General features: G+C 40.3%; 1 protein-coding gene across 1 annotated transcript in view; it reads left to right on the top strand.

The window, feature by feature from the left end:
• Positions 1-20,449, top strand: part of LOC124591012 (cell division cycle 5-like protein) — a 97,412-nt gene that overhangs the window by 64,584 nt on the left and 12,379 nt on the right. The window contains exons 8-11 of the mRNA XM_047131739.1: positions 1,573-1,745; positions 7,637-7,805; positions 7,911-8,032; positions 13,406-13,582. Of these exons, the coding sequence (XP_046987695.1) occupies positions 1,573-1,745; positions 7,637-7,805; positions 7,911-8,032; positions 13,406-13,582 (641 nt within the window). The remainder of the gene's footprint in view (positions 1-1,572; positions 1,746-7,636; positions 7,806-7,910; positions 8,033-13,405; positions 13,583-20,449) is intronic.

Genomic DNA, 20,449 nt, shown 5'->3' with positions numbered 1-20,449 from the left:
GTCTGCTTTTCATAGTTCAGCATTTCCTCTGATTTGATTGTCGACTTTGTATCTAACTATGATATGATTCAATACATCTTCTCTACTGCTTATCATTGCGTAACAGCAGTGAAGGCTGCCCTTGGTTCAATAATGTACGAGATGTGTTCAAAAAATTCCAGAACTCTGTCCAAAAATTTTTTGTGTGCTTAACTCTTTCTTATTGTGCATGGTCTCCTTCAAAATATCTCCATAATTGATACTCCACTCCCAATGCCATCTCAGCTTGTGGAAGCAGTCTCGGTACGCCTCTTACTGGATTGTGTGAAGCACTGTCTGTGAATGTTGTTCTATCCCATTTATCATTGCAAATCTTTGTCCTTTCAAAGGGATTTTCAAATTTGGAAATAAATAAAAGTCTGCAGGGACCACGTCTGGAGAGCATGGCGAGTGAGACAGTACGAGCTCTTTACATATTGCAAGGTGACGGCCTTTCTGGTCTTGACTTGTGAGCCGTGGGACGAACTAGGGGGCAACAAGGTGCGTTCCAAGATGCTGTGTTAGGATTTCATGATGTGATCCAACTGGAACATTACATTCTTCTGCAGTCTCTTGGACAGTCTGTCTTCGATTGGCATTCACAATTTTGTTGACACTCCTGACATGAACCCCTTCAGTAGATGTCGAAGAGTGCATTTCTCTCCAACACACGATTGGTGAAAAGTTGCGAATGTTCTGAAAATTTTTGAACAGGCATCATATTCTACTCAATTCTGATTTCAGAACGTATCTTATGTTTTTATTACTCCTTACCTCTGTCTTAGCATTGTGTCATCCTCCCACTGTTCCCAGTACCCAAACAAATCAGGGACCCACCCACAAGTAGGAACATTGCTGACACTTTTTGCGGTCAGAAACTGGATAGAAAATGAGTTTTAAAGACTGCAGGCCCATTGACATTAACTGCACCTGCAAACTGGAGTAAGTTTTTTTCATTTTTACTGCCTTGGATTGCAGGTGCTTTGGAAGGTAGCGGGGTGAGGTAGTGTGATAGTCATAGGGCATCTGCTTTTCCTGTTTGAATGTGAATATCACACTTTTATTGAGGAACAAAGTAGAAAATTTTATGAAGTATGAAAAACTATTATTGTTTTTAAACAGATATATCAACACACAAAACTGTACAAAATACTGTCATAAGTAATTTTCTCTTATAAGTCTTTCCATTCACGCATAAAGAAGGTAGCATTGACAAATATTAAACACAGATATTTCCTGCAGATAGTAACATTGGAAGAAAATTCTGTTTTATGACTTTGAGGTAAGGAAATCATGGTAAAGGGAAATAAAAGAAGTGACTTAGCATAGCAACATCTGCAGTACCTATTATTACAAGTATTGAAGAGAAGCGGGAAACTATTTTGTTGAGTTTGCTTGTTTTATTTCATATAAAATACTAAAATATTAACGAGTAATGCATGAAGAAAAAAAAAAAGAAGACCTCCCCCCCCCACCCATACACGCACACAATATTTTTATCAACTAATAATTAGTAAGCAAGCTTGTGTTTAATGTAGAGTATCTTTGTAACAGTTCATACTCCAGGATCTGTAACTGGGGGTTTCAACACACCACGTTCAGAAGTTGCTCTCTTAGGAAGTTCACGAACCAACCCTACACCAGTTCGTGACAAACTCAGTATTAACCCAGAGGATGGTTTGGATGTTGGGGATACACCACAGGCCTTCCGTGACTATCAAAGGCAGGTATGTCAATTGAGAAAGTTCTGTTGCCCGCAGCGTGCATTACAGTTTGCTTGCGAGAGCAAACTGTAATGTACTATGCTTGTCGGATTGTAAAGTAAAATTGCTTTATGTTAAGCTTCTTTAACCTCAGTGGAAATTTGCATAAGGAGCTGGTGAAATGCCTTGTCTAAAGTTCTTGTACTTACACTAATAAAATAATACGCTCTGCCATCATGTGAGGCAGATGTTCTTGAGAAAAAAATGACAGATTGCTTCTTTAACCTACAAAGATTTGAGAGATGAATGTGTAGGACAAATGAGGAACGTTGACATTCATTTAAGTATTGTGGTCGTTTGAACATTTATGCAAAGAACAGAGATCAGGAATATGCAACTTACTTGTGAGGCAACTGCTTCAATACTGTAAAAAATGATTGTCTCACCGTTGGTCCCCCCCCCCCCCCCACCCCCCATCCCCTTCCACCCTCACCCGTGCCCAACTCGCTCCCCTTCACTGATTGTATGCTTACATCTCAAACCGTTTAGTAGAGATATGCACAAGGGGTAACTAAATATGTTTAGTTTGCAGATGGGTTTTGGAGCATTTTTGCTCCATTTTAAATGGAGACAATTCATTCGGGATTTTACAATGAAAAATGTCACTAATGATTGAATTACATACATAACTAGAGATTAGAAATGGGTTCTATATACTAACTTTAAGCTCGCCAATGGGTACTATGACATCATCTGCAAAATAGCCATCTCCAAATGCTTGGGGTAACTCATGAGTCTCCACCATTATTCCATTTAACCGAAAAATTGTCACTTGACTCTGTTGTTGTCAGGTGCACAGAAAGGAGAGTGGGTACTCGAGTTACAAGTATGTGTGAGGACTCATGTGTATGTATACTAGCAAACCTGGCAAGCTTTGCAATTGCTAAATATGTATGGAACTGGATATACATCCTAATCCCCCTCTTTTCTGTGTTCATCTCTTCCTCCCTCCCCCCCCCCCCCCCCCCTCTGTCCATCTCCTCTTCCCCCCCTCTCTGACCTTGGGCTGTGTTTATTGTTATTGAAAATGAAACATGGATTGGGAATTACAATTGCTTAAAATAAATGGGTAAGTTGGTTGGGATCATTGGTGTATGGGGTATGAGAGAGACTTCTTGAGTTGCTGGATCTGTGAGAATAGTAGCTTCAATGACAGTATTTCACACGGTTTTAATCAGTGAATAGGTAGGATCACAAAGATTCAGACAATTCATAGTCCATAGTAATATTCTAATCATAAGTCATTTCTTGTTTTCCGTTAAAACTGAATGTGAGGAAGAAAACAAAACAGCACATTTATGTATATAAAATTTTATTTAATATGATATAATGAGAAAAAATGCTCTAATAGTTTAATGGCGTGGTATCGTAGTTATAACTTACTGTATCAAAGAAATCAAAACTGTATATTTTCACAGGACAGCAGAGCACAGCATTTTCTTTCTCGCAGTCATTGTTAACAGAAAACCTGTACAGTATTTTTTTTTTAATATATAGCCTACACTTCTGACTGAATGTTTATTGGAATATGTTGTAAAAATTTAAAGTAAATCAGTCAAGAACTTTTAAAGATTTTTGCTAACAATGTCTTGGCTTCATACGAAGATGAGCCATGGCGCCTTTGAGTTAGTAGACTCTTCTGTCTGGTGCCACTGGCTCAGGTGTAGTATCGACTATCCCTCTTGCGGCCCCATTGCCAATATCTGTGAGGAAGAGTTGGTATCTGTGGATTGTGTCCTTAGAAAGTCTTTGCTTGCCGATATATATACGGGGTTCGCTGGCCCAAGATGGAAGCACAGGGTTTGGGGATTGGTGGTAGCATCGTAAACAAGAGTTGGTCACGAGGTGTGAGTGGCCAAAGCCATCAGCTGCCCAAGGAGGGCCTGCGCAGAGCAAAGATACTGGTGTACTTCACCGTGGTCAGTGTCGACTACAAGCAGCAGACCAACATACCGCCGATTGATTGGACACATTCGTGTTGGACAACCGCTCATGGCCTGGCTGTCCTTTCTACATGGGTTTCATCAGCACCACTAGTAACCACTGTGACGCACCATGGATCCATGGAACTGCTTGCTGACAAAGGGGAGTTACATTTTGTAATCCTCATGGTGATTTGTGTCATTGTCTGCCTGCCCTCCTTATTATTTTCCGGTTTGTACCCGACCCTCAGAGTTTTACTCGGTCGGCTCTTTGGTCATAAATATAGGCCTTAGTATTGCACTAAGACACTAATTATCATTTGAAAATTTGTCCCACTATTACATTGCCTTTCCTTTCTTGTTTGTACCCAATCATTATGTTCTAATGATTCAGCTCCTGGTTGTAAATACAGCCGGAACAGTTGTACTAAGGCACAGGTTGCTGTTAAACAAAAGAGAGACCTTTTGGTTAGATTTAGATGTTAACTGGTTCAATTCTTTGATTGTAATTGCATTTCTCAGTCATTAGCTATAATCTGAACAACCGGTTGTACTAAGCTGTATGTTGCTGTGTTTGAAAGACCGGGTCATTATTGGTGTATTTTAGCTGGATCTTGTGGTTCTGCCGAGTGAATTCTCTTGTAATAAGTGTTCACAAGTAATGTTTTAAGATGTGAATTTTAAAATTTTCCCGGCAAATTGACTGTTCAAACAAATTTCGGGCTTGCAGCCGGTCGTCGTTCAATACTTAGAAATCTGTAGAAATACGACTGGCGGAAAATCTGTTAAACCATGACAGCGGCTACCAGCTGGACAGTGCATGGAATCCCATCATCTCCACGATTTGCTCAAATTGAAGACGACAGAGTGCGTCGATGGCCGTGGCAAACAGCAACGCAGAGGGCGACTGAGTTCCGCTATTCCACCAGTGAGGGCGCTGCCGGCGGGCAGTGTGGTTCAACTATCAAGTTTTCGACGCATGCGCAGAATAGTTACAGTACGCTATATATTGCGGAACGGGGGACGTTTTCGCCAGTCTGCGACGGCTTACCTGAAGATGACTGGCAGGTGCCCAGTTGAAATATCGTGCAAAGTATTGAATGACGACTGGCTGCAAGCCCGAAATTTGTTTGAACAATGTTTTAAGATGTTCCTTGAGAGCAGCCTTAATAACTGACAATCAGATTTAACTTTGAAAATATCAACAGCCAACTGTCACCAGGGCTTTAGTCAAAATGAAATTGTCAGAGGGGATCAGATGGGATCCAGTCACACCATGGTTGCCAATTGAAATTAAGAGGTTGGTTGCTTTGAAGTGAGCCTTATCATTGTCATATTGTTTCCTAATCTATTTAACCTTTAAGCACAGGTGTGCATCTTAACTCTGACCCTTTCGACATACACCTTTTAAATTAAAAGCTACATCATCTGTTGAATCGCTCTTCTCATCGATGGTGCTTATATAGTTTTCATGTGTTGCAGAAGGGCATTTAATAAGACAGATTGTGTTCAGCGCGGTAGGAAACACCACTGTTTCACTTGATAATGGGCGGGCTGCAGGTTCGGCCGTCTTGTAATCATTGTCATATTGTTTGCTGTTTTGCTGTACAGCACTCCAGCTTTCTTTTGCAAAAGCTTGTTCAACTTAAGGTTTAAGGTCAAAAGAATTTTGTAAATTTGTTTATTTTGTTAAAGAAAATTTTATAGTTATGTATTGTTAAATAAATGGGTTGTGTGAAAAGAATTTTATATTGGTGGGTCCTCCCTTCCACGTTTTCCTTAATTCCAGTAAGTACCATGTATCAGAGGTGTGTTCAAAAAGTATCAAGAATTTTCATTTTTCTGAAATAATTTTATCTGCTCATCTACATCAATGTTATCTCCTTCAAAGCAGTCCCCCCTTAGATATTATAGCCCCCACCTCTTTCAGCGATGTGCTTTTAACCTCCTCCAAGCTTGTAAAATGATGACTCTTTAAGGATCTCTTTATTTTTGGAAACAGAAGGAAGTCACATGGGACCATATCTGGTGAACATGGAGGTTGGGGCATCATAACAGTGTTGTTTTTCATCAAACATTCACAAACAAGAAATGAACTGTAAGCAGATGCACTATCATGACACAAAAGCCATGAATTGTTTCTCACAAATCCTGGCATATTTTTGGATTGCTTCCCTCAAACAGCATTAAACTTTCAGGTAGAACTCGTGATTGATTGTCTGACCTTTTACTCATGATGCATTGTGCTGTTAAAGTGAAAGAAATCATTGAGCAGAACCTTCACATTCAATCACACTTGCTGAACTTTTTTCGGTCTTGATGATCCAGAATGCCTTCACTGGGACGATTGAGTCTTTAATTTCGACGTCATACGCCTACACCCGTGTTTTGTCAACCTGTTATGACAAATTTCAGTAGTTTTGCATCATTGTTGGCTTGATTTCGCTAATGAAAAACGAAACCTTGTCTGCTGCTAATATTTTGCCTATAAATAATTTACCATCTTCAGAGCAGTTCAGAAACATTGTCATTCCAGCGCACCCTGAAGATGATCAAATGGTTTACAGCGAAAATATTACACCGGTGAGCAGACTAAAGTTTGGTTATGGCTGATATTGAGCAATTTTATGGATTGAGCACTACAATGTGAGAATGTAAAACATTCATTCTGATATGATGTCTGTATATTACTTGTACAGCTTCAAATGAATTGTTTGTATTGAAACCTGTATGCAAACTGATGCAGCTGTGGACACAGCCCATGGCATCACAATGTGGAAAGGCCTCAAGCTTTTGTAAAGGTTATGGAATAAGTTTCCTTGGGAGCATATTTACAATACACTTAATAAGGCAACATACTGCTGCAGGTGCCTCAAAACAATACTGGCATTTTTGGGAAGAGACAGAAACCATATAAAACCAGATCTGGGTTTAAGCTGAATATGTAAATGTCTGAATTCAGTACTTTTCTAGAAACATTAATGTTTTTTGTGTGGTACGGCACATTCACATTATGCTACAAGAGCTGATACAGACAATCATTGAGCCACTTTCTTCAGGGTGCTCAGTATAGCATAATCCTTTGTTAGTTTATAGCTACTGTTCCTACCTTCTTCAAGAGTGATTGTGTATTCATGTGCAGTGAACAGCGTGCACACTTTATTTCCAAGTGCTGAGCCTTCTGGGTTAGATAGAAGGGTGTCCAATGCCTGTGAGCACCTTGAGATGAAGGTTCTCAATTTTACTAAATAACTACAGATCGTACCAAAAGTTCACTTAATGTTGTGGTAGGAGATGAAGACATCCTCGATGTCCATTGGATTGTGCAAAGTATATGGTGGAAATTACTCCAGGTACTGACGTTTATTCAGTCACTTTGAAAATTTAATAAAGCTCACATTGAAATTTACCTACTTCAGCTGCATGGGTAACAGTGACTGAATACCTCATAAAGTGCAGTGGTGTAAGTTCTTCCACCACGTTGAATAGTCACACATTGTTGAAACTTGCTAGAATGGAATTGATTGAATACTGTTATTGCATCTCTGTTTTGGAAATGCGTGAACAGATGAGAATCAAGAATTAAAGCCTAAAATCAAGAGTTGTATTAATTGATGGTGATAAAAATTTAATTTGTGGTACAAGGAATTAAAGCCACATTCAAAAATAAACTGCACAAGAAGAGAAGAGGAAAAATTTCCTAGTTTTTTATTACAAGTCAATGGGATAGTCTTTGTCTCAGAAATCATTAAAGATCCAGTATCAAAACTACATGTAAATATTGTGGTAGGAGATATATATTTATTATAAGAATTTATGTTTTTGTCGAAGCTTTTGCACTCTGGACTTGTTTCTGCTCATAGTTTAGTAAAAGTTTTGTTTGCGTGAGATATGTAAAAGCATCCTGTAGGTGAAATTACGCTGCTTGTTCAGCTGAAGGAGCAACTTCGGCAGAGTTTGGGGTCACTCCCTGCACCACGCAATGACTATGAAATTGTTGTGCCTGAAGAAGAGGAGCATGAAGTTGCACCAGAAGCAACAAATTCAATCGAAGATCAGGCAGATGTTGATGCTCGGTATGCAGCTGAGTTGCAGGCCAAACGTAAGTTCAGAATTAATTTTTTATCTAAGGATAACTAATGAATATTTCCTGATATTAATGCATTTGCTAATGAAATTAAAGCTAATATTGGATCTTGTGTGGTAGGTGAGGAAGAAATGCGTGCACGATCTCAGGCTGTACAGAGGGACTTACCTCGTCCTCAAGAAATAAACACAGCGGTGTTAAGACCGCCTCACACTGACCCACCTCTTACAGAGTTACAAAAGGTGAGTGGAACTGTGCTATGTCTCACCAGGTGTGTGTGTGTGTGTGTGTGTGTGTGTGTGTGTGTGTGTGTAACAACAGTATGAAAAGGATAACAGCAATGTTCCTAGATGGAAAAGTACGCGAAATGAGGCACAGACCACCACTTACCTGTGAAGACTAGTGTGTGATGCAGCAATGCGTAATAGAAACAGTTAACACTAGCTTTCAAGCTCTTGCTCACACACACACACAGTGAGATGAGTCTCTGCTTTTCCCTTATTTTACTTGTGAGAAGAATAGATTGCTACTCACTGCCATGTATCTATCTATAACCTATTAATGTGTTTGTTTTCTTTATTTTATTTAATTTAGTTGGTATTGATATTTTTAATTTGATATTGGGTTCCACTGCAAAAATGTGCAAAGGCACTGATCGTTCTTAGATTTTACTGACAATATAATGTTGTGTGGGATCCTGAATAATTATTGAAATCATTTAGACAAATCCATCCTCAGAAAAAGCTGATTGTTATAGGCTGTAGACACGTACCAAAAAAGTATTTCACTGTTTTCAATACGTAAGGACCTATGTGTGATTTAATTACATCTTAATGCAGGCCAAGTCTGTGTAACATAAATTGTGTGAATAAATCGTTAAGTAGTTTGAAAATACCAGTTTCCTAAAGATCATAGATGGAATAAATAATATCGCCGATCTCCAGCATCACCTGTGGAAGGAACAGGATAATAATTACAATAATTTGAAATTGCTGCTTAATGGCGGCCAGTTGTCGCCGCCTAGCAATGTTCAGCTTGCTACTGGCGCAGCGTCTGAAATTCTTTTAAAAATGATGGAATAAGAAAATGGGATATGTGGTGCAGGTTACGGTTAAAATTAACAGCAATGTTTTATACATATATTGGAGCTCACTGCTCAAATAATAAAACATGTGCACACCTTATTATGTTGATTGCACACAGTGGCATCCTATCCAAACAAGAACAAGCAAGAGTGTGTCGCGCTTCCCCCTCCCATACCAAAAAGAACAAAGACAATAATAATACCTATGTTACAGATAATAGTTTTTCTTTGTAATAGCATTATTCCTTGACTTTCAGTAGAGTTTCTTGTACATATGACAAATATAATTGCTCAGTATTGTGGAAAAATATTTAAGAATTTATAGTTTGCCTAATCTGGACCGTGGGATGTCATATCACCATATAGGTTAGCACTTTATACTTGTTCATATTGTTCCAGATTTTCCTCATGTGTTCCTAAACAAAAGGATTCGGTACCCAAGCTCGTTCTAACATGGATGTCACAACATTCTCAGTAGGGATCATATCTTTTTTAATTTTTGTAGCCCCTTAACATTTCATACTGTCAGAATTGTGTGATAAGCAATCCAATTTTAGTATAGAGAAGACAAATTAAATACACTCCTGGAAATTGAAATAAGAACACCGTGAATTCATTGTCCCAGGAAGGGGAAACTTTATTGACACATTCCTGGGGTCAGATACATCACATGATCACACTGACGGAACCACAGGCACATAGACACAGGCAACAGAGCATGCACAATGTCGGCACTAGTACAGTGTATATCCACCTTTCGCAGCAATGCAGGCTGCTATTCTCCCATGGAGACTATCGTAGAGATGCTGGATGTAGTCCTGTGGAACGGCTTGCCATGCCATTTTCATCTGGCGCCTCAGTTGGACCAGCGTTCGTGCTGGACGTGCAGACCGCGTGAGACGACGCTTCATCCAGTCCCAAACATGCTCAATGGGGGGCAGATCCGGGGATCTTGCTGGCCAGGGTAGTTGACTTACACCTTCTAGAGCACGTTGGGTGGCACGGGATACATGCGGACGTGCATTGTCCTGTTGGAACAGCAAGCTCCCTTGCCGGTCTAGGAATGGTAGAACGATGGGTTCGATGACGGTTTGGATGTACCGTGCACTATTCAGTGTCCCCTCGACGATCACCAGTGGTGTACGGCCAGTGTAGGAGATCGCTCCCCACACCATGATACCGGGTGTTGGCCCTGTGTGCCTCGGTCGTATGCAGTCCTGATTGTGGCGCTCACCTGCACGGCGCCAAACACGCATACGACCATCATTGGCACCAAGGCAGAAGTGACTCTCATCGCTGAAGACGACACGTCTCCATTCGTCCCTCCATTCACGCCTGTCGCGACACCACTGGAGGCGGGCTGCACGATGTTGGGGCGTGAGCGGAAGACGGCCTAACGGTGTGCAGGACAGTAGCCCAGCTTCATGGAGACGGTTGCGAATGGTCCTCGCCGATACCCCAGGAGCAACAGTGTCCCTAATTTGCTGGGAAGTGGCGGTGCGGTCCCCTACGGCACTGCATAGGATCCTACGGTCTTGGCGTGCATCCGTGCGTTGCTGCGGTCCGGTCCCAGGTCGACGGGCACGTGCACCTTCCGCCGACCACTGGCGACAACATCGATGTACTGTGGAGACCTCACGCCCCACGTGTTGAGCAATTCGGCGGTACGTCCACCCGGCCTCCCGCATGCCCACTATATGCCCTCGCTCAAAGTCCGTCAACTGCACATACGGTTCACGTCCACGCTGTCGCGGCATGCTACCAGTGTTAAAGACTGCGATGGAGCTCCGTATGCCACGGCAAACTGGCTGATACTGACGGCGGCGGTGCACAAATGCTGCGCAGCTAGCACCATTCGACGGCCAACACCGCGGTTCCTGGTGTGTCCACTGTGCCGTGCGTGTGATCATTGCTTGTACAGCCCTCTCGCAGTGTCCGGAGCAAGTATGGTGGGTCTGACACACCGGTGTCAATGTGTTCTTTTTTCCATTTCCGGGAGTGTATGATACCTTCAGTATGAATAACAACATGCTATTTCTGTTCCATAAAATTTTGGGCGTGCAGCCACATAAATTCAGCTTCTTCTTCTTCTAATACTTTGGCTGAATACCGTCCAGCCATCTCCAGAGTGAGCCGAGGTGACTAACGCTCCAGAAAAAGAAGCTGATTTTATGCGGTTGCACACCGAACTTTTATGTAACAGTCTTTATGCTGCAAAAACATGACGATGCACAACATGTCATTTCTCTGTAATACCTTACCATAATACCTATTGCTCAAGGGCCAACATGGTTTATCATATGATTTCCTATCTTGCCGCACCATCTCTGTTTCTTTATTCCATTCATCTCCAAGCACCATAGCGTGAGGATCTGCAAGCTTCGGTATGTTTTTCTGCCACCTGTGTTCCAGTGTTAGGGCTGTTTCATTAGTGAAGTTTTTCTTCTGTAAGTTGTGTTGAAATGTATCTTAAAATATCTTAAGTTATAGATGATTGTAAATAATGACTGAAAAGGAACTGAAATACTTTGCCAAATTCAGGTATGGAACTGCAGCTGCATTTGTTTTCTCCAAAATATGGACGGTTTGGCAGACACTGATTACTTTATGATATCCAAGTATAGGAATTGCTGTGCCATTCCTGCTTTCAGTCTTTCTGTACGGTATCAGATTGAGTTAGTGGTACTTGTTCCAGTGTTTTGTGTGTGTGTGTGTGTGTGTGTGTGTGTGTGTGTGTGTGTGTGTGTATTTGCTTGAACATTAAAAGTAGTCCTTCCTCTACCAAAGCTCATTTATAAACTTCATTATCTATACAAAGAGATAACATTATGAATGAATTCACATTTCTAAAATCTGTGGGTAATTCACTTAACTTGTTTTGGAGGTGCATTATTTAATTTCTTTTAAAAGAATTATTCAAGTGAAATTGGAATGCATTTCCTGTTTTTACTCAGTATTTAAGACTATTTTTGCAGCAGCATATTCATATTTGGTGATCTTTTATCTTTGTTTTCACATTCAACTGGTGTTTCTGCTCCTAGATTTTCTGGGACATGTTGTAAGAACTAAAATTTTTTTCAGAGATTTCAACTGAATACTTAAATTTAACTCCACAGAATTTGACAGTGAGTTGATTTATTAAATCATTTTGATAATTTTGGAAGTTCTTCACAAGTGTTGCACATTATGGGATTATTAGTTGAATACCTTATTGCATTTTGGAGGGAGACATTAAGTTTTAAAAAAAATGGCATTTGGAGATGGTCTGTTGAGTATTGTCCAAGAAGAAGTTGAACAACAGGAGTGGCATGATTTAACTTTGATACACGGTGGCTGCACCATCTATCTGACATAGTTTGAGTTGACCGTGGCATGTTTTCTCTTCCAGTGGTGCCCTCTGTATTGCTATTCTCATTGAATTTGATTTCAGAGAAGCACGTTATTGTAGCCTATGAAGCAGACAAAGAGATCTATTTTGATCTGTAATATTTCTGAGGAAGAATGGTTATATCAAAAATTGCCTTTTGTATTTCAGACACATTTTTGAACTTGACACGTTCTGGCAGGGGTCATCCCCAGAAATATTTTTAAGTAGTACATTAAATAAACCTATCTGTAGCCATGTGTCTCCTGGAGCAAATATCTTTGAGGCCATAAGCAAATGTCAACTTATTATTATGATACAGTAGGTGAAAGTTCTGTGAATTATGAAGTCTCATCACACATGTGGACTCGGTGTTGTAATAAAATTTGTGGTTATGCATCATCTTTTAGAGTTTTGTGGGTTATGTTGTTTATCTTAAAATTATTCCTGGTAATAGGCTTGTCACTCATCTGTTGTTATTTCCTATGCAATAATGCAGATATTTAGTGAGAAACAGACTGGGTTGTTTTCCTTCCAATGTTCATTCTTTTTATTATGTACTTTCACAGTTTTCTGTAAACTTTTGCTCATTGCTTTCTGACTTTCATCTTTTCTTCATCAGTCATAAGCTTTGATCTCTGATCTTAATTTCCTATTTCAGTTTTACTGTTGGTCATAGGTTACGAGAGCAGACTTTCTCTTACACATCACTTAGCTCTTCCATATTAGCTCCTCTTTAAAGCTAACGGGTGCAGTAAGCAAACAAAAGTATTACTATCGCAAGTGACAGTCAGTCTGCCAGACTTAAAAAGTTAAAGGACCGGGTTGTTTGGAATTTGTTGAAGTATGATGTTTCTTTTTGTTTGTGATGATGGCCACTGTTACTAGCAAACCATAAGCTGAACGTGTTTTGCTTACACTGTATTTGATTATCTAAAAGCATTTATGGTGAGGTTATAACATGTTATAACTATGCTGTTTCCAATTCTGGCAGTACACCATGTCTACAGAATTAAAGATTCTGACCTCATCCAAGTGAAAACCTTCCATAAAACTATGTTGTGTCAAATGAGTATCTCCTTGTTAAAAGTGTTTCAGCAAGGTGTATGTAATAGTTTAAGGAATCAAGTTTCTTCAAGATTATTGTATAATTGCATAAATTTTCAGGCTGAAGAGCTGATCAAAAGTGAAATGATAACAATGCTTCACTATGATGCTGTCTACTCCCCTGTCACCAGTCAGCAGGAAGCCAAGAAGAGAGGACAGATTATGACACAGGCACAACATCTTGCATACCTTGAGCAACACCCGTATTCAAATTATTCTCAGGACCAAGTAGCACAGGTAGTAATACTTCCTTGATTTATTGAAATTTAAATTTTACAGTTATTCTTGTGTCTTTTATCTGAGTTAACTACAGAATGTAGGGGTAAGTCAACAAAGTGGGTGGGGGAATCTTTTGCCTCCTGAAGTGTAACTTATAGTATTGGATTTTGTCTCAGAATCAGCTGTGAAGAGTTTAATGAAAAGCAACAGCCATACAGAGTCACTGTGATGAACATTATTAGAATCCAGCAATTGTGTTAGTTTGGTGGCCGAGTGCATAACAGTAAGATGACAAATACAGAAGTTGGGATTCGATCCCCAATCACTCCATGTATTTTTTCTGTCACTTGTAACACCTGCTGTCCTCAGCAGTGATTTGTAAATGAGAAAAATTCCAAAGTGTACCAGATCCTAGACTCAACATTTCACTTAAGATCATTCTATAACCGGATAGTTATGTCAGTTCGAGGACAATATCCATCCTATCTCCAGTAGGACCTTGTGTAGTAAAGCACGACAATGTTCAACCCAATCTTCCAATTGAGATTAGTTTTTCTTATAGTTGTTGCAGGATAACCGTTACTGTCTGCTTTGTCTTTAGTACACCCCATGCTTCCCTGTACAATTTTGATTGGAACTTTTTTACAGTTATTTAAGATGCCTGACATCAGAAGTATTTCCATCTGTATGTGCCGCAGTTACTGAAATCATCATAGAGATATTCGATATATATCTTTATTTTTGAGAGAAGTAGGTAGATATACTGGTTTGTGTAGTTACAGGTGCATGTGTTATACTACCGTCTAGAAACTGCAAGTTAATTGGAACAAAACTGCATGCTTCTGAAGGAATGGTTTCTTTGCATACCTATTAGATGAAAATGTCTGATGGCATTCAACATATTCTGAACCAGAACAGTTCATCATCAAATCGTTTTGTTATATGTTAACTACATCTGTCACATTTTCTGGATACAATCCTTACTGTGATAGTATACTGAAGAGCCAAAGAAACTGATACACCTGCCTAATATCGTGTAGAGCAGCTCCCAAGGGCACACAGAAGTGCCGCAACATGACGTGACATGGACTCAAGTAATGTCTGAAGTAGTGCTGGAAGGAATTGAAACCTTGAATCCTGCAGGGCTGTCCATAAATCCCTAAGACTACGAGGGGTGGATATCCTTCTGAACAGCATGTTCCAAGGCATTCCAGATATGTTCAGTAATATTCACATCTGGGTAATTTGGTGGCCAGCAGAAGTATTTAAACTCAGAAGAGTATTGCTAGAGCCACTCTGTAGCAATTCTGGACATGTGGGATGTCGCATTTTCCTGCTGGTATTGCCCCAGTCCGTCGGAATGCACAATGCACACAAATGCATACAGGTGATCAGACAGGTTGCTTACATATATGTCACCAATCAGAGTCGTATCTAGACATATCAGAGGTCCCATATCACTCCAACTGCACATGCCCCACATCACTACAGTCTCTACCAGCTCGAACAGAGCCTGCTGACATGCAGGGTCCATTGATTCTTAAGGTTGTCTCCATACCCATACTTGTCCATCTGCTCCAAACAATTTGAAACAAGACTCATCCGAGCAGGAAACATGTTTCCAGTCATTAACAGTCCAATGTTGGTGTTGACGGGCCCAGGCAAGGAGTAAAGCTTTGTGTTGTGCAGTCATCATGGGTAGTGGCTTTGGCTTCAAAAGCCCACATCAAGATGATGTTTCGTTGAATGGTTCACACGCTGACACTTGTTGTTGGACTGACTTGACTGACTAATGTAGTTGCTGTTGTTCCCTCTGGAACATAGGGCCATGACAAAATTCCTCCATCTGGTACGATTTCTAGCAAGTCTCTTCTCTTCACTCTAGGTTTTCCCATCCTCTGCAGCTTCTCTCTTGATTGTCCTTTTCCAGGTCTGTTTGGGATGACCAAATTTTCTAACTCCTTGAGGGTTCCTGTCCAACGTCACCCTTTCAACAACTCCATCTGGTTTTCTCAATGTATGCCCAATCCAGTTCCATTTTCTTTCCTTGATTTTTATATTGATTGGTTGCTGATTTGTCTCCCTCCAAACATCTTCATTTGTCATTACATCTGGCCATCACAAATTTAAAATAAGCTGAAGACAGCGGTTGATAAAAACTTGGAGCTGTTTTTTGATGTTGTCAGTCACCTTCCAAGTTCCGCAACCATACAACAGAACAGCCTTCACATTGCTATGAAAAACCGGAGTTTGGTCTTCTTTGATATGTTCCTATTTCTCCAAACAGGGTACAATTGTACAAACGCACCATTTGCTTTGCAGATGTGACTACGGGCATCGTCCTCAGCGCCTCCTGTAGTCTTGACTATACTTCTGAGATAGAGGAAATATTGGACGTGTTCTACGTCCTCTCCATTAAAGACCAGCCTAGTTGTGATGGTCGAATTTATCTGCATTGCTTTGATTTTGCAAACATTTATCTTGAGGCTTGCAACTTCTGCCTCTCTCCGTAACATGGCCAGTTTATCTTTGATGTCTCGATATCGTTGTGCCATTAAGCAGATGTCGTCTGCCAAATCTAGATCTTTGAGCCTATCCCACATCCCCCATTGTGCACCTTTCTTCCGTCCCCACATCATTCTCTTTGTCACATGGTCCAACATGAAAACCAAATAGTGTTGGCGAAAGAATACACTCTTGTCATACTCCCGAATTAACTTGGAAATGCTCTGTTAGTTCTCCATTATGTAGTACTTGGCATTCATAGTCTTCATACATTTCCTTGATGATGTTAATAATCTTCGTTAGACTGCCTTATTTTGCAAGTGTATCCCACGTGACTCTTTGATTGATAGAGTCGAAAGCCTTTTGAAAGTCAATGAAGCTATGGTAGAGGGTGTGTTGTCACTCTACCCTTTGTTCCAGGATAATTCTAAGAGTATTGATAACAACACAGTTTCGATGTTTTCTAAAACCCACGTGCTCTGTCTCCGCAGTTGTGCTTCCATAGAATCCTTAGTGTGGTTTAAAATGATCCCCGAAAGTACTTTACTCGATACTGACAATAGGGTAATGCCCTGTCAGTTGTTGCTGTTAGTAATGTCTCCTTTTTTGGGTATTTTCACGATAATAATATATATATATATCATTGTGCCATTAAGCAGATGTTGTCTGCGAAATCTAGATCTTCGAGCCTATCCCACATCCCCCATTGTGCACCTTTCTTCTGTCCCCACATCATTCTCTTTGTCACATGGTCCAACACGAAAACCAAATAGTGTTGGCGAAAGCCCGCTGACACCAACCTATCAGAACTCCGAAGATTGGAACTTGCCCTTCAATATATCCTCTCTTCCCGTTACCCATCTGGCCTCAACCTCCGCTAATTTCAAGTTGCTGCCCCTCCTACATCAATTGTCACTCAACAACATCTTTGCCTCTGTACTTCCACCTCAACTGACATCTCTGCCCAAACTCTTTGCCTTTACATATGTCTGCTTGTGTCTGTATATGTGCGGATGGATATGTGTGTGTGTGCGCGAGTGTACACCTGTCCCTTTTTCCCCCTAAGGTAAGTCTTTCCACTCCCGGGGTTGGAATGACTCCTTACCCTCTCCCTTAAAACCCACTTCCTTTCGTCTTTCCCTCTCCTTTCCTCTTTCCTGATGAAGCAACTGTGGGTTGCGAAAGCTTGATATTTGTGTGTTTTTGAAACATTCCACATGGGAAAAATATATTAAAAAAAGATGCTGTGACTTATCAAACGGGAAAGCGCTGGCAGATAGACACAATAAAAACACACAAACACACACACAAATATCAAGCTTTTGCAACCCATGGTTGCTTCATCAGGAAATAGGGAAGGAGAGGGAAAGACGAAAGGATGTGGCTTTTAAGGAAGAGGGTAAGGAGTCATTCCAATACCGGGAGCGAAAGTCTTACCTTAGGGGGAAAAAGGGACAGGTACACACTCGGATACACACACATATCCATCCACACATATACAGACACAAGCAGACATATGTAAAGGCCTTTCATGTATTACGAAAGACAATTTTCGTTTTCCTTTTCATGCCAAAGGTCATCACCAGTTTATTCACCCGGTTTTGTATTCTTGTCTTGGTTTCAGAAATCAGGTTATTTAAGAAGGGCGGGCGATAGGGCCACTGCTTCCTTCTTCTTTCTTCTGTGAATCTTTCATGAATTCATAAGACTGGCATGCGTGAAGGGTGATAAGTCACCCCACCCTCTTGAATGGCAGCATTCGTACATTTGTGTGGGTCAACTGTGCATAAAATCCCTCAACGATTTGCGTATACACAGCAGTTTTTACTGTTGTTTAAAAAAAATGGAATCCACTATCTGACGTGCTGACACAACATACCACACTCTGATTTTTTCACTGTGAAGAGATTCCTCATTAATCATTGTTTGTTGGCCAGTATCTTGTGTCCTGGGAGGTCACATGTCGTATCAGGTGGAACCAGGCTTCATCAGTCATGAAATACAACAGCAGATCCAACATTCCACTTTGAATTTTTTGACATAGTCACATTTTGCCTTATCTTCCCCCTTCAGTTCTTGGACATCTAGGGCATCATCCCTATATGGTGTAAAACACAGTGAGAAGAACTACTTGAAACATTCACGTGTTGTGACAGTTTACGTGTCGACATCTGTGGACTCTGGTTCATTCATGCTCATATATATATATATATATATATATATATATATATATATATATATATATATATATATATATATATATATATATATATATATATAAAATGGAAGGAAACATTCCACGTGGGAAAAATTATATATAAAAACAAAGATGAGGTGACTTACCGAACAAAAGCGCTGGCAGGTCGATAGACACACAAACAAACACAAACATACACACAAAATTCAAGCTTTCGCAACAAACTGTTGCCTCATCAGGAAAGAGGGAAGGAGAGGGGAAGACGAAAGGAAGTGGGTTTTAAGGGAGAGGGTAAGGAGTCATTCCAATCCTGGGAGCGGAAAGACTTACCTTAGGGGGAAAAAAGGACAGGTATACACTTGCACACATGCACATATCCATCCACACATACAGACACAAGCAGACATATATATATATATATATGTGTGTGTGTGTGTGTGTGTGTGTGTGTGTGTAACACCTGAGGTTATGGAGTGTAGCCATCTATGGAAGTGAAACATGGACAATAAATAGTTTAGACAAGAAGAGAATAGAAGCTTTCGAAATGTGGTGCTACACAAGAATGCTGAAGATTAGATGGGTAGATCACATAACTATTGAGGAGGTATTGAATAGAATTGGGGAGAAGAGGAGTTTGTGGCACAACTTGACGAGAAGAAGGGACCGGTTGGTAAGACATGTTCTGAGGCATCAAGGGATCACAAATTTAGCATTGGAGGGCAGTGTGGAGGGTAAAAATCGTAGAGGGAGACCAAGAGATGAATACACTAAGCAGATTCAGAAGGATGTAGGTTGCAGTAGGTACAGGGAGATGATGAAGCTTGCACAGGATAGAGTAGCATGGAGAGCTGCATCAGACCAGTCTCAGGACTGAAGACAACTCTGTCTTACATAGAATACATCTTACAGAGATATTTACTTCACACTTCTTGATCAAGTCACAGTGGATTTCATATTGACAGTACAAAATGTAGTTGCAACACCTTCAAAACAATAGATGACTATTCGCAGATGACAATGAGCAGGCTAGTACTCGGGCCCAGTGTTTTGTGTGCCACCTGTACAACCTACACAATGAATGATGCTGGTCACCCCTGAAAATACAGTGATTATTACTACCATTACACAATACTAGAAAAAGAACACCTTATCGTTAAACCTGATGCTGATTAAGTAGCATTCAAGAAGAGTAAGCAGTTTTGTGAGTAGCAGTATTCAGTAATACTGTTAAGGCTACATCAGAACACTGCATTGCAACCAAACATTCCAAATTAGTGAAAAGATCTAGGAGGTCCACTAGTCTGATAACTTCAACGTAGCTCGCTGCAATAACATCACTGTTTTGGAGATACAGTAGTATTTAAGCACTGGCACATAAGGGAGGTGCAAATATATGAATTGTTTCGCGGTGTGTGGCTGGTAGATACTTTCACCAGCCACATTTCGTGCATCTAAGTTCGCACCTCCTTAGTCTCTCACTACGATTACTACTGAAACAGTCTAATTTGATGCATAATTTACTCTCCTTTGAACAGAGTGATATTAACCTCTCCTTTCTTGAAGAAAGGAAGCACCGTCCACAGCTGTCACCAACAATCCAGCGGCTGCACAGAATAACATATCCACCGCAGCAAGTGATGTCTTCTGTTCACCACTAATGCCCATGGGAGGTGCAACACCTGCGTATATTCTTAGCTTTGCATAAACGGAAGCCTAATGACCATGTTTCCCTCTACTCTAGTTCAGTCAAATAAAATAATAGTCTTTCTTTCTACAGTTTTGTGAGTAGCAGTATTCAGTAATACTGTTAAGGCTATAACATGACTCATTCCACATTTTTGAAGGTTCTCCTTCTTGATGATAGCTACGTAATGTGGTAAAGGACTGAATGATTGAACTGTTTTCCAGTGAATAATGAATATTATGTCTTCAGAAATGTTTCAGTTTTTATTTAGCTGGCTTTTCCTGTTTTTTTTTTTTGTTAAAATGTAGTAGGCACTGGAGTTGTCAAGTACGCCTAGATGAGCTAAAGGTCACAAATACAAATTTGCATGTAGCAAAGATATTTACATCTTTCATTTCCCTAAGAACCAAAGAGTGTACCATGGCACTTCTGAACAAAATGTCATGTTGCAGTGCAATGTTTGCTTATGGCTCAATCATACTAATCAGGACTCTTTCAA

The sequence above is a fragment of the Schistocerca americana genome, chromosome 1 (genome assembly GCF_021461395.2).
Source record: "Schistocerca americana isolate TAMUIC-IGC-003095 chromosome 1, iqSchAmer2.1, whole genome shotgun sequence".
Taxonomy (NCBI): Eukaryota; Metazoa; Arthropoda; class Insecta; order Orthoptera; family Acrididae; genus Schistocerca; species Schistocerca americana.
The sequence above is the reverse complement of the archived record's forward strand: the minus strand, read 5'-3'. Positions and strand labels throughout refer to the sequence as shown.